General features: G+C 63.0%; 1 protein-coding gene across 14 annotated transcripts; it reads right to left on the bottom strand.

Annotated features, from left to right (window-relative positions):
* Positions 1–4,271: 4,271 nt before the first annotated feature.
* Positions 4,272–12,699, bottom strand: NINJ1 (ninjurin 1). Of its 14 annotated transcripts, XM_036896926.2 has the most exons (6): positions 8,679–9,227; positions 8,425–8,461; positions 6,450–6,675; positions 5,895–6,087; positions 5,635–5,797; positions 4,272–4,754 (listed from the first exon to the last, which is right to left on the bottom strand). In XM_036896926.2, the coding sequence occupies exons 1-6, from the start codon at positions 8,714–8,716 to the stop codon at positions 4,698–4,700; spliced, it is 714 nt and encodes a 237-aa protein (XP_036752821.2). In that variant the 5' UTR covers positions 8,717–9,227; the 3' UTR covers positions 4,272–4,697. The 14 variants fall into 14 exon arrangements, 12 of the variants coding, with proteins under 12 accessions (XP_036752821.2, XP_036752820.2, XP_036752824.2 ...); XM_036896925.2 differs by lacking the exons at positions 8,425–8,461; positions 8,679–9,227 and adding an exon at positions 12,387–12,699; XM_036896929.2 differs by lacking the exons at positions 8,425–8,461; positions 8,679–9,227 and adding an exon at positions 12,387–12,680 and having other exon boundaries at positions 6,450–6,658.
* Between the last annotated feature and the right edge of the window lie 1,646 nt (positions 12,700–14,345).

Genomic DNA, 14,345 nt, shown 5'->3' with positions numbered 1-14,345 from the left:
ATTGCCTCCCCCTCTGCTACCCCCACCCCACCCCAAGCCTGTTTTTAAGGAAACAAGCACATTTGTCCACCGAAGAATCATCATGAGTTTGCATTTTCCACAGGGTATGGGGTTTCCGGAGGTGCTTGGGCAGCTGGTCTCAGGCTGGCGGCTGAGCGTGTGGGGGAGGTGGGGGTACATGTGCCTGGGGCAGGCCACTGTCCCCACGCTGTGTGCTGCGCAGAGCCCCACTTGGCCTTGCTCGGGGGGTGGGCGAGGGGCCTATGAACCTGCCTGCTCCCCTCCAGCCCTCCTCCGGACACCTGGTGACTGGAAAGGTGTGCCGCGCTCCGGACTCCTGGCAAACCAGCTCTGCTGCCACACTGGCCGGCCGGCCAGACCAGGGGCCAGGTGTTCGCACCTGTCCTGGACACTGTCAGAGGCGGCGGGGCTTCTCGAGGTCAGCAGAGCCCTGCGGCTCCGCCCAGCCTGCTGTCTAGTCTGCATCCCCCACTCATCTTGAGCTGCAACACCAACTCGGGTAGATCTCTTCCTAGGGTGTTTTCTGTGCCTGTCCTGCTCTTCTGGTGAAGGTGGTAGGCTGCCCAGACGAAGGGGCAGTCAGGGCAGAGCTGCCCCAGAAGGTGAAGGGGGACCAAGTGGTGTTAAAATGTCACCGTCATAGAAAACATAGGCCATAGTGTGATAGTGTGGAGACTTGTACCCCCAGATCCACACGTTGATTCCTAACCCCCAGGGCGAGGGTGTTAGGAGGTGAGGCCTTTGGGAGGGGATGAGGTCATGAGGGTATACCCCCCGTGATGGGAACAGTGACCTCAGGAGACCCCAGGGAGCCCCTCAGCCCTCCTGCCATGGGAGCACACCCAGGGGAGCAGGTTCTCACCAGACACCTAGTCTGCTGGTGCCACAATGCAGGCTTCACACCCCCAGAAATAAACATCTGCTGCTTACGAGCCTCCCCATGTGGGGCTTTGCTGGAGCAGCCTCAAACTAGGACAGCACCTCCAGGGAACCGACCCAGACAGGCAGGCCCGGCAGGCCTGCAGCAGGAAGACCCTGGCACTGTGCGCCTGACACCAGGGAGGCCGCCGCTCGGGCGGGCCTGTGGCAGGGGGCCCCTCCCCAGGTGGGGAGGCCAGTGCCTGCCCGATGCCCCAGGACCTGCCTGCTGAGCTGCAGTGCTGGGTGCCCGCCCAGGCTCTCGTCCTTTGCTGACTTTCCCCTTCCAACTTTGACCCACCGAGGCTTTTCCCTCACTGCCCAGAGTCAGCCCTTGGTCATGATCGGGCCCCTGCCCACCTCTCCACTGAGGTCCCGGCCGCCCCTGCCGGCCGCCTGGGGCCCGCAGGGCCTCTGTTCCTAGGCTGGGGCTCAGGAGGCGAGCAAGGGACCGCCATGTCTAGGCTCAGCCTGTCCCCACCAGGCCGCCCCACCTGCCACCTGGGCAGTCTGCCCTTTCCCTAGGACTGCCAGGGAAGGGGAGAGCCCCCACTACAGGGCAGGGCAATACCGGGACATGAGGAGGAGGGGAGAGGAGGAGGGAGGAGGCTGAGGGGGTGCGTGGGCTGGGGAGGCAGCAGGGTAAGCAGGTGAGGAGGTGCTCTCCGGAGGTGGGCATCCTGGGACCCGTTTGGCCCTGACGCCACACGCGTGGCATGTGGCTTTGGCCACGTGGGGACACAGGCTGTTTCACAGCTGGACTTGGAGCTGTATGTTGCACAACTCCAGGAGCCTCCAGGACTTGCTGACTATGCAGGGCCAGGATGGCCTGGCCCTGCAGACACAGGGGTGGCATCCAGTCCCTGGTCAGCATTGTGCCATCGGGCTTGAGGGCCCCTCCCTCCGTGCTGGCCTGGCAACCCCCGAGTTGTCTCAGGTGGGGCAGCAGGGCCCCGAGTGCATGGTGATGAGGGCAGGGCCCTCTGGCTGGGCACCCAGCAAAGTGGCATCTGCCCTGAAGTGAACGCGAGCAGGGCTGGAAGAGCATTGGCCGCCTAAGAAAGATGGAGGGACACCCGCACACGGCACGGCTGCCAGCTCAGTCCCTGTGCCCCCGGCGGTCTCCAGACAACCCTCATCCATCCCGAGTGCAGGTCAGATGGGGACAGTGGGGACACACTGGGTTAGCTGCGCAGTAACAGCTTCACTGCCCATGAGGTGCAGGGACCAGGACAGCTGGAGTAGCCTGCATGCCCTCTCCTGCCATCTGTGACCCACATGTCATCTGTCACCAACCTAGACCACTTACCTCCTGGCAGGCAAGCTAGCGCCTGTCCTCCGGCTGCGCCATGCCACCCTCTCCACCCCCGCATCTCTGCTCCCAAGCATCCAGCTCTCTGCTGCATCCTTGCATGTGCACATCCTTCTTAAGCACCCCCCACTTACGCTCAGGTCCCCACCATCCCGAGAGGGCAAAGCTGAGCAGGGGGCAGCTGGCTGCATTCCTGCCAGGGCTGTTGCACTCACTGTGGCCTGGGCATCCCGACACACACACAGGGCCCAGCTCGCATGGACAGCACCTATGATATGCCTCACACGGTGCCAAGGACACGGCTGCAGGAGGTGGCACCCGGCAGGACAGCTGAGCATGAGGTCCCATAAGCACACAGGAGGAAGGCATGAATGGGGGCTGCCTCCTCCCCCACTCAAGCCTTAGCCCCTTGACCCTCCCCCAGGAACCCTTCTTGGGACACAGCTGGGCAGGGAGGGCTCAGACACAGCACCAAAGGCAGAGTAAGCCCAGATGGCCTGCTGCGCAGTGCCCTGGAGAGGGCAGCACGTGCCAAGGCCCTGAGATTGGACAGTGTCTGGAGGGCCAGGATGAGCCTGCTGCTTCCGCGTGGGAAGGTGGGGGCTGTTATGATGCCTGGGGGCCACATGAGGCTGGGCCACATAGACCCACCCACTGCTTAGCCCTGTCCCCAGGGTCCCCAGCACTGTGGCTTGGTGGCCAAAGACTCAGTCTAGCCATGGGGGACTCCACTCCAGCTATGTTCTGGCGAACTTCCTGTCCTGGCTGAAAGGGGAACCATGCCACTGGGGTCCTGCCCTGTGAGACCAACACAGGGACTGCCACCCCACATGGCTGCCCACATCACACGCACTCCAGCACCCCGGACTTGGTGCTGGGAGGCCACCACCTTTGCCAGGCCCAGGCAGGCTGACCTGGGCAAGTGGCCTGGAGTTGTCCTGGACACACTGGGACAGCCAGGAGGAGGGGGCAAAGAGGACTGGATGGGGAGCATCAGGCCAACTGACACAAGGGCAGGTAGGGGAGCAGGTCACAGGTGTGAGCTTGAAACCCCAGCTGTCTGGTGAAGCATGCCACAGTGACACAGCAGGAGGGCTGGCCCGACCCCCACTGTGTCCGCCCGGGACCTTGCCCTGTGGCTGGGAACATGCCCACTCACTGTCCACCTGCACGCCTTGATCCTGGTGGGCCTCGTCCCACAGCTGGGTCACTGTCAACCAACATCCTTAGGGGGACACGAGGACTCCCACCAGATTGTGGCCCAGCTCAGCTCTGTGGCACCTCCACCTCCCCCCTTGTCCTGGAGTATTTTAAAGCAAGCCTAAGGCAGGCCACCTCAAGCCAACCCCAATGCGCTACTGTTTACCTACCCTCACTCACACCATAGAGGCCCCGCCACCTGAAGGTCCCGTGGGACCAGGACCCAGTGCTGGCTGCCCCAGGCACAGACGGTTGCCGGAAGAACTACAAGGGGGAGGGGCCTGGCAGCTCCGAGGGCACATGCCCCAACAGAGTGGCTCAGAGAGGCTGCGAAGGCCGCAGGTGGGGGGCCAGGTATCCCACCTGGAGGGGCCAAGTGAGGGCAAGCTTATGCCCCAAGGAGATGAGGAGGTGTGGGCGAGGTGGGGGGTCGGGAAGGAGGGACGAGGCAGTGGTGGGTGGGCTCCGGCCCTGCAGGCCTCGAAGGTGGACAGGGCTCCCATCCAGGTGAGGTGAGGACCCATAGGCAGGCCCACACCTGGTACGAACCCCGCCCTCCTCAGCCCCTCAGCCGACTGGTCAGCAGCTCGGGCAGCAGGGGTCTGGGCTGTGGGTTTGGAGGGGAGGCGTGCGTGCCAACTGCAGGAAGCCTGAGAACTGGAGCTCTCCCTGAAAGGCTGGCCAGGGACCTGTGGCTGAGTGTCCTGAGGACATGTGGGGTGCCATGTCAGAAGTCAGGGGGCCCACGTGGGCTGGGGCCTGCAGGGCAGGGGCAGGGCCTGGGGAAGTGGGGAGAGGGCTGCACTGGGAGCTGCACAACTTGGAGCAGGGGCCTCAGCTTTATTGGTGTGGCTGCTTAGGAAAGCGGGGCTGGGGCCTGCCTGGCATGGCTGGCAGATGGCTGTGCCAGCACTCACAGCAGTGGACAGGGGGCACTGGTGGTCCAGGAAGCACGGAGGCTGTGGGCCCCGCATGGGGTAGGGTGTCTCCCCACCCCTCTGGCCCTGGCCCGTCACCCCCATCCTTGGGCCTGCCGTGTGGCCGTGGTGACAACCCTACTTGGGGGCTCGCCAGTTCTGTCTCGGATGTTACCAGCCCACACTCCAGGGAGAGCAGCTGAGGGCAGAGCAGGCCATGTACTGGCCCCTGGTGGCCTAACCATGGGAGGCTTAACCCAGGACACAGTCCAGTGGGCCCGGTCAGGGCTCCAGTGGTTTCGGGGAGTGCCTCAGGCAGGGAGTAGACCTCAGGGGTCAGGTGGCTCCCAAGGTCTGGCAGCTGCAGCAGGGTGTGATGGGGGCATCTGCAAAGAAGGGACAGGAGAGGCGTGAGGGCTGCCAGGCCTCCACCCTGCCCTGGTGGCCCTGCCTCAGTGGTGTATCCAGTGACCAGCACACAAGCCTCTGCCTCTGGCATCGGCAGGGCCCAGGGCTAACCTGGGCAAGGTTTCCCCTCCTGGGTCATTGTCAGGATTTAGAGGCCTGCCCTGTGTCTGATGGGGACCCTTGGGGAGGGAGCAGGGGCTGGGCTGACCCATGGGAGAGGAAGGGCTGTTTGGGACACACAGCAGGTGATTAATAAATGGCCTGGTCACCCCACCACGTGTGAGGGACCAGGCTGGCATCCAGAGGGTTCTGCAGGGCGTGAATATAATAGCACATGGGGGCCAGCAGTCAGGCAGCAAGCTGGGCACTAGGTAGGGCTGATGACCAAGGCTTGGGCAGGGGTGCATGCTCCCAGTTTTCTGGAAAGTTCTCTAGGGTGTTCCCAACACTTGGGCCTGGGAAGCCTGTTGTCCTCTCAGCCCTGGGGTGTTGCTGGTGGGCCAAGGGGCCCACCCTCCTAAGGGATAGCCTTGATGCCGCGCAGCCTTGGCCAGGGTCCAGATGCAGGGCACACAGCACATGCCCACCTTCCATGTGTCTCCACTCCCTGGGTGCTATGTCTGGGCACCCTGGGCCCATACAGGAGGGGCTGCTTTGTCTGGTGTGCTAGAGGATCACCTTCCTCCCTGCAGCTCCTGCTCCAAGCAAGGTGACCTTGGGTGGGTGCTTGGCCTCTCTGGGCAAGGATAGGGCTGTGCATTGGCGGGTGCGCCTACTCTGCATGCTCACGGGGCTGGGTGTGAAAGGCTGGAGCCCCCCAGGCCTGCATGGGAGCCGGAGGGTGTAGGGGCAGCTCACCTGAGCCCCTACTGCCGGGGCGCTGCGTCTACCCCAGGCTTCTGGACACCGAAGGCAGTGATGAAGATGTTCACCACTACAATGATGAACACCAGGCCCGTGGCCAGGTTGTTGAGGAAATCCAGCTTGGCGTGCTTGGCAGGGTTGTTGAGGTCGTACCTGACTGGGGGGAGTGGACGCTGAGGGGTGCTGTGGGTGGTCTGAGTGCATCTCCCAGAGAGGGACGCACCTGCATTAACACCCGCGGGCAGTGGGCTCACCTGGCAGCCCGATGTCCATCTCCCTGCAACCCCTGTTTTCTCATGAGCAGCCAGTGTCTGGTCAGTGACCGCAAGGCATGCCCACGGCCAGGTCTGGGTTTGAAGGCACAGAGCGCTGAGCAGGCACCTCTGAGCACTGTGCACAGTGACCTAGCAATCCTCACACCAACTCCAGGCCTCGTCCTTACACCTACTTTACAGGCAAGGAGACTAAGGACCAGAGGGTCAAGTAACCTGCCCGATGTCACACAGCTATGACCTAGCCCAGACCCTCACCTAGGGGCCACCCTGTAGTCCCTGTGGACCACTGTAAGGACCAGCTGGTACACGATAGGTGCTCAATACACCGCAGTTCTTTTCCTATGTCCTCAGCATGGGCGGGTAGGACAGACACACAGGGGCCCTCGGGGCTACACAGGGCTGAGGGAGGTGGGCCGGCAAACCCCCATGCCTAGAGCATGTCAGGTGGTAAGCGCCCCATCCCAGGCTGTGCAAGCAAAGCCAGCCAAGGCGGGCGGCCCAGCCCTCTCCACACAGGGCCTTGCTTCCACGCACCAAGGAAGATGAGCAGCACACCCACGCCGATCTGCAGCACCAGGGAGATGGAGATGAGGACCACCAACGGCATGAAGAAGGCGAAGCTGGGGCCCTGCTCGATGACCGCCTTCAGCTGGGAGGCATTGGCCATCAGCAGTGCGATGTCCAGCATGCTCTCAGCCGCACTCTTCTTGTTGGCGTAATGGTTCACGTTGATGGGCCGGTTCCTGCGCCAGTGGGAAGGCTGCGTGAGAGTGGGGGGGTGTCAGCCTCAGGGCACACCGGCTTCCCAGGGAAGCCACCACCATCACCTGTCTGCTGGGTGCCTGCCTCTCCAGCCTCTCCTCAGGTCTGCGTGGTGGCTGGTGGCCAGCGTCAAGTGACATGTGGGGGACCCAGCTCACTTGCCCAGATATGAAATAGGCCTTCCCAGCCGACCAACGCCCATCCACCCATGCCACCTCCCTGCTGTGAAGGGCACACAGCTGTGCTCAGTAGATGTCAGCAGTCCACACTGCAGTTGAGCTTAGTGTCCCTCATTTTTATTTTTAAAAACCCTATCTGAGCTCCTTTATTGAGGCTGCTCTCAGTGCTGCGGTGGCAACATGCTGCCCTCACGTTCATTGGCCTGAGTGCACTTCTGGGCTGCAGGGCCGGCCTGCCACCCCCAAGTGCCCTACATGCCTTAGGCCCTGCCCAGAGGCCACTGCCTCCAGGAAGCTCCCATAGCTTATGCTGGAGGACAGACAGGTCACTCTCTCTAGGGCTGGAGGAGGGCAGTGGGTGCAAGGCAAGAGAGGGCTCACCTCTGTGGTAGACAGGACCTCATCTGTGGGGATCGCTGCCACTGGAAGGCCGTTCTTCCCCTGAGACTGAGCTGCCTCTGCCCAGGCCCCAAGACAAGCCTGTGCCCCTCGGCTCTGGCCCCCTGCTCACAGGTGCCCCTGGGCCCAGGCCCTAGGCCGCAGCCTCCTGAGACCAGTCACCTGGGAGATTCTGTTTCTAAGCTCACAGAAGATGTGGGCCCAGGAGTGGCTGCCAGCCCAGGAGCAGGCCCAGCACTCATGGCTGCCTCTACTTTTTGCAGCTGGACATTTCACCACGGAAAAAGAGAGACCTGCTGAAGGGTGGATCCTCGCTGTCTGCCTTCTTAGGCTTGAATTTAATCTAGAAGAACATGCCCAGGAAGAAGGGAGGCTGGCACACAGGACACTGGTAGCTGAGCTACCTGCCCCACCTCTCCCAATGGCACTTTGTGGAGCAAATCCACTTGGTTGAACATTCTCAGTGCAAGCACACTTGGGACACCTCTCTGGGCCCCGCAGCCTGGCCCTCTCGGGGGCATTCCAGACACAGCCAGGCCTTCGCCTCTCCACTAACAGCTGGGCGGGCTGCCCCATACCTGCACACTGCTGCCACCGAAGTGACTTCCCTTAAGCCCATGCCACCTTTCACCCCAGTCCCCAGTCCTAGGGAAACAAAGACAGATGCAGACCTCAAGGGAACCTCCCACCTGCAGGGAGCAGGGGAGCCAGAAACATATACAAATGCAAGCCTACCTATACACACCACACATACATACACATATGTGAGCATATACACACATCCACATACCCACATACATACATGCATGAGCATATGCACACATGCATCATACACATCCATACACATAAACACACACACGTGTATAAACATACATGCATAATGTGTATACACACATACATACACAAACAAATGTGCATATGCCCAGGCTAATCGGCGGGCGGAGGGAAGCTCTCCTCTTTTTATTCTGAGCTCTCTGGAACCATTCAAGTCTTTCATAGCCACGCAGCCATGGGCATGTTCGCACACAGAACATGGGCGTCACGGCAGCACCCCAGTACGGGTGCGCCCTGCTCTCTACCTTGGGTGCCCCAGGCACAGCCCATTATCTCACTTGTCCTTCAGACATGTGCCCTCCCCAAGGGAGCCCCCTGTCCCCACACCCACTTACCATGGGTAAACTGAGGCTAGTATGGGAGGCATTTTGTCTGAAACCAACAGCACATGAGGGCTTCACTGGGATTTGAACCCAGGCTCTTGGGATCAGGAGCCTGGTAACTGGTATCATGGACCCCCTGGAGGGTGCTGAGCACCCAGAGGCCCCTTGCCCCAAGCTCCAGCCACAGTAGGCACTCTGGGAGGTTCTGGAGGTTGGGCCACTGCCTCAGAGCCTTGAAGAGGCAAGCAAGGGCCCTGGCCACGTACCCCTCCTGGTATAGGGTGCTTCCTGCCCACGCAGCCATCTGCTTCCTGCTCAACCTGGGCACTGATAAGGAGCAATGGCTGGAGGCTCCTGGCTCACTGGCTGGGGGCAGTCAAGCCCTGGCTAACCACAGCCTGGCAGTGTGGCTTGGCAGCACACTCCCCTCTACCAGCCTCAGTCTCCCCATCTCTACACCCTCTGGGAAGCATCCCCAGTGGGTTCCCTGCTGGCGGTGAAAGGGGAGCTGGAGACTTGAGGCTGGGTGGGGGTTCCCAGGGCCACTTCAAGGGAAGGCAGATAAGAATTCAATCCTGCCCCATGCCAAGGGCTGCCTGGGACAGTAGCCTGGCCTCAGATCTGCCCTGGGGAGGAGGCCCGGGGGACTGCATGGAGCTGAGCCTTGGGCAGGGATTGGCTACTGCGTGAGTCCCAGGGAGGCCCTGTCCTGGGGAGCCCACCAGGATCCCTGTGGGTCTGGACTGCAGGGGCCTGGATGAGGACTGTGTCACAGGCAGGGCTGGATGTCCCTCCCCCTCACCGCCCAGCCTCCCCACCAGCTTGGCCACACTGCCTAGCAAATGGGCTGCACAACTCCGTAACTAACTCCACACCAAATCTCTCACAAGGGGGACGATAAGTTGGGGAAGTGGTCAAGCCGGGGAAATAGACATGGGAGCTAAGAACAGGGCCTGGGGGTCCAGCTCCAGCTACTGGCCCACCAGAGCCCCTCCACTCGGGTGAGGGCAGCACAGGGGCTGGGCAGTGTCGGGGTGTGGGGGCACGTGCGGGGGAGACACCTGAGAGGACTGTAGGAGCAGGCTCAGCTGCAGGAGCCTGCTCACAGGCCTGAGGGCACACACCCACAGGGGCCGCCAGCTCTGCCCTCTGCATCCCGGCAGGAAGTCTCACTGGGGTTCCCACGGCCACAGGGCGTGGGCTGGGCAGACCTGCTTCCTGTGGGCTCAGCACTGGCCCACAGTGACCCCGAAGCCACGTTAGGCATGCTTTTTAGAACTTGGCCAAGACCTCAACAGCCTCGGGATCTGCTGGGAAAGCAGAAATGAAAAAAAGAGCAAACTTCCCCACAACAGCTAGGGCTGTGCAAAACCCAGATGTGGCCCCAGGAGCTACGTCACTGTCCTGCCACCTTCCTGCTATGTCCTCAGCTGGCCTCGGGTCCAGTGCCACCTGCAGGGTCTAACACAGCTGCCCCCAAGCCATGACACCCGGCCACCCAGCATGATTCAGCCGAGGGCCACTCTCACAACAAAATGGATGCTTACTTTTCCCCCTGCTGCCCCCCAGACATGAGCTGACTTAACAAAGACACCAGCCCACTCCCGCAGAGACCTTGGTGGCCAGCCTCATGTGAGGGTCTGGGGCCTTGCGCGCACGGAGGGAGCACCTGAGGCTCATCTGCGCAGCGGCTACATGGACACTCCTCCTGGTGCGCGGCCTCGGGGTGAGCAGGCCTGCCAGCTTCACACAAGGGCAGATGTGTGTGGGCTCGAGAAGCTCTGCACCGCCCAAGGCTATTTGGCGGCGCACAGTCAGTCTGCCCACCCCAGGGGCATGCTGGACTACAGGAGTGACCCAGCCTACACACCCTGCTGTCCACAGCTCCTGCTTCAGTTAGCACGTGTCTGAAGACCCCAGGTCTGCCCCTCATCCCAGCAAGATTTTCCTCCCACCTGGCACCCACTCAGGAGCCTGAAGTGGACACAGCAGCACCTAGAGGGTCGGCCAGGAGGACAGGTGCTGCCCTCTCCAAACAGTTGCCTGGGAGTCACGTCCTGGCAAAGGTCTTGTGGGGCAGGCAGGAATAAACAGCGTGCCCTGCCAGTGGCAGCACTTCACACTTGTGAGCCCATTTGGTGCTCACCACACTTTCGAGGGCAGCACTGCTATCACATTACATGGGTGAGAAACTGAGGCAGAGAGTGATGTGCCAAGAACACAGTGAGCAGGTCCTCATGGTGGGAAGGGGAAGGTGATGCTGGGGAGCTCTGCTGGGGTCCTGGGCCCTAGGGGGGCAAGTAGAGTGGCCCTGAGGTTGCCACCTCTCCCGGAGCCTCCTCCTGGGACTGAACCCCAGGTGCAGAGGGCCTGGCCTCCAGTCACATGCCTCCTCCCCAGCCTCAGTGTGCCCTGTGGTCCAGCCTCTGGGCCTCTCTCTGGGCTGTGCCCTCTGCCTGGGACACCCTTCCTCTCATTGCAGAAGGTCACACCCTCAGCCTACTTGGTCCTCCGGGGCCCAAGACCAGCATCCTCACGGTGCAGGTAGTTTTCCTGAGCCCGCTACTGCCCTCCAACACACAAGCCCCTGGGAGCTCAGCCCAGTCCATCTGGGCTTAGGGCTCAGACCGAGGTTACATGGCTGGGGCCGAGTGCCCCCCCACTGGCCCCACAGCCCATGCAGTGATCCCTGAGCACATCCACTCGACCCTGCAAGCCTGCCGTGTTCCCATCATGCCTGCGGAAGCCACGGTGAACAAGTCAGGCTTGGAGAGGAGGGTGCAGCCAAGGGCTGGGAGGTGAGCAGGACCCCTCCCTTCAAGCCCACCTGCCCCATTAGTCGCTGGCCTGCTGCCTCACTTCCCTGAAGGCAGATAGGGGTCACTGGTTCCCCTTGTGTACTTAGGATCGATGGCCCAGAGGTGAAGCAGCCTCTCCGCCATGCGGCCCCTTGGTCCAAAATGCTCACATGTGTGGCAGGGCCACATGAGGGCTTTTCTGAGCCCTCACTATCCTCACCTCTCACTTGGAATAAACGTCCTGTGCTGCCTTAGGGCCATCAGGCTTTCCTGAATGGCCGCATGGGGACTGGGCGCTGGAAAGGCTCCGCCAAGATGGTAAAGGGCAGGGAGGATCACTGTGGTGGGACCAGGGACACGCGTGGGGGCCGGCTCCGGTCGCCCCTGACCCCTGATCACGGCCTGTCACCACGATCTGGCCTAGGACTGGTCGCCCACCCTGGGCAGCACCAGTCTGCTCCAGCCTGGCTCACACGGTTGAGAGGCTGCTGTCCTTGCTCCATCCCCATGGGGTCGAAACCGAAAGAACAGCCAAAGTCAACAAGTCATCAGAGGTCGCGCCCGGGACTATGGAAAGAGATGCGCGGAAGGCACATGCTCTGATGTTGGGGCAGAAGCACTGCCTGGCTCCTGCCTGGGCCGAATGCTCCCGGGCGCAGGCCAGTTCTGCACCAGCCGCGGGAGCCTGCAAGTAGAGGTGCCAGCGGCGCCACAGCGGCCCCAAGCTCCCCACCAGCACGCACCAGATTGTGCGGTCGCTGTGGACACCGTGGGGTGACGTAACTGTCTGCCCACTGCTGGCCGGGGGCCCAGAGACTGGGATCCTCCGTGCGGGAGCGGAAGGAGATGCGGGGGCGAAGTTAGAGGCCCGGGCGGTGGGGGGGCGGGGGAGCGGGGCGCCCGCGTCGGCGTAGGCAGCACCTGGCCCGGCCGCGGACGCACTTCCGCCCGCACCCCCCTCACCTGCGGCGATGGCCGCAACACGGGGCCACCTCTCGGGGCCCCGACGGGGCGGGACGTAGGGGACGCGCCGACGCGGCGACTCCAGTCACCCTGCAGTGCGGGCGCTGCGCTCAGCCGGCCAGCGCCCGCAGGTGCCCGGGGAGCCGCGAGCGAGGCGCCCAGAGAGGACGGGCGCCGGCCCGGGCCCCACAGCGGCGCGGGCGGGACGCTTACCGAGGCGTCCGGGGAGCCGGGCGAGCCCGGGCGCAGGTCGCCGTTGAGCTCGTATTCCTCGGCTCCAGAGTCCATGGTGCGGCCGCTGGGGCCGCCTAGCTCCGAGCCTGAGCGCAGCCCGCGCCTCCGCGGGCGGGGACCCGGCTGAGCGTCCGCCCCTGGCCCGCCCCCAGACACCGCCCCGACCGGGGCGGGCCGGGGGCCTGCAGGCACAGCCCGCGGGCCTCCGGGGACGCTCCCTGTCTTGGCGAGAAGGGCGGGAGCAGCGTGTTTTCCCCAGGCCCAGGTTTCACATCAGCGTGTGCAAGGCACGTCCTCCTCTGCGACCCCGTCGTGGACGCTTCTAACCTATTAAATATGGCCTAGAATCAGCCTTGCCCTGGCCATTTCGGGCGCGATCAACCTGGGGCCCACGTGCGCGCCCTGACAGCCCAGCTCCTGGTCTGCGCCCGGGGAGACCTGGGCTTGGGCCTGCACGCCCAGCTTCGGCCTTTCCTCCCGGTAAATGAAGGCACAAAAGCCTCCTACGCGCTCTTGGGGGAGGCACAAAGCGGATCACCGCCGGCTAGACGGCTCTGTGCCAGCCCCTGCTTCTCCAGGCGGGAGGCGGGCCAGAGCCCGTGGCGGCTCCCTATGTGCCAGCCGCTCTGGCAGCCAGAGAGCGCTGGCTCCAGGCCTCAGCTCAGTCGGCCCTTGTTTACCAGGAAGCCCCGAGGCCTCAGGCCTGAGGCAGGCCCCTCCCAAGCATGCGGGGGCGGAGGGACTGGGCGATTATCTCCTGGGCAGGTAAGGAAAGTTGGGGCCACCAAGTCCAGACCTTAAAGCCCACTTCCAGCCCCACCTGTTTTTGCCCCTCCCGCCTCCTACCTTCCTCCTCGTGTCTGCTGATGTCCCCAAAACTCGCAGTGTGCAGCAAGCACAGTCCCCCTTGGCCTTCTCAGCCACCCTGTGTTGGCAGGATGGTCCCTCTCAAGTGCTGGTGGTCTCAGGCAGGTGGCTTGGCCTCTCTGTGTCACAGTGTCCCCACCTGCCAGGCAACATGGTGCCTTAGCACAAGGTTGACTGTGTGGGCATGAGCTCTCCAGCGAGGGTAAGCACAGTCCCCATGGCAGTAAGCTGGGCACTAGCTGACACCCTGCACTCACCAGCACCTGCCCCCATGCTGGGCCCTGTCCTAGGCTCTGGGGCTGCACCGAGGCAGCCAGGGCACCACCGCGTGGGGCCAGGTGTGTCTCTGTTTTCAAGCCCTGGGGAGAGGGCATCCTCCGCACGGTACAGGGGAGAGGCCCCGAGGATGCGCTCAGAATCCCTGGGAGACTATGTGAGCTGGACACCTGGCAGCCTGTGGGACAGCAGGCCGCGCTGTGGGCATGGGGCTCCCACCAGGCTTGTGCCTGCCCTTCTGGGGGGGGAAGTTTTATAAGTGAAACCGGAGACAAAGAAAGTGCAGGTCACCGGGGATTCATCAGAACAGGGATCTTCCACTAAACCAGGCAGCCCACTCCTCCCGGCATGGGGGATGGGTGGCGGGGTGGTTTCCCATCCACTCACAGAGGCCTTCGGGCTCCACTCCTCAGCACTCTGCCTCTTGGGTTCCTGGGGCCCAGGGTGTGGGGTTGTGCGGGAGCTCGTTCTGGCCACAGCTCTCAAGTCCTGAAGCCCACAGCTCAGACTGCCAGGCCCTGTGTATGCAAGCATGGGCATGGCCAGCCCGGCACGCCTCCCAGGGCCTGTGAGTCCCGGGGGCATCGAAAGGTTCTGCCCCTGCCAGTCCATCCCGTGGAGAAGGCGCTCTTTGCCACAACATGGCTCCAGAGGGCTGCTGCCTTGCTCCTGCTTCCGGGGCTGCGTGGGCAGGACGCGGGTGCCCGGGGCTCCGGGCAGGTCTGGGCACGGCGGCCCGTTTCAGCACTTACACATTACAGTTACTGTTGTGCCCACATACCCCATGCCTGACCG

This window comes from Manis pentadactyla, chromosome 3, assembly GCF_030020395.1.
Source record: "Manis pentadactyla isolate mManPen7 chromosome 3, mManPen7.hap1, whole genome shotgun sequence".
In the NCBI taxonomy this organism is placed as follows: domain Eukaryota; kingdom Metazoa; phylum Chordata; class Mammalia; order Pholidota; family Manidae; genus Manis; species Manis pentadactyla.
The sequence above is the reverse complement of the archived record's forward strand: the minus strand, read 5'-3'. Positions and strand labels throughout refer to the sequence as shown.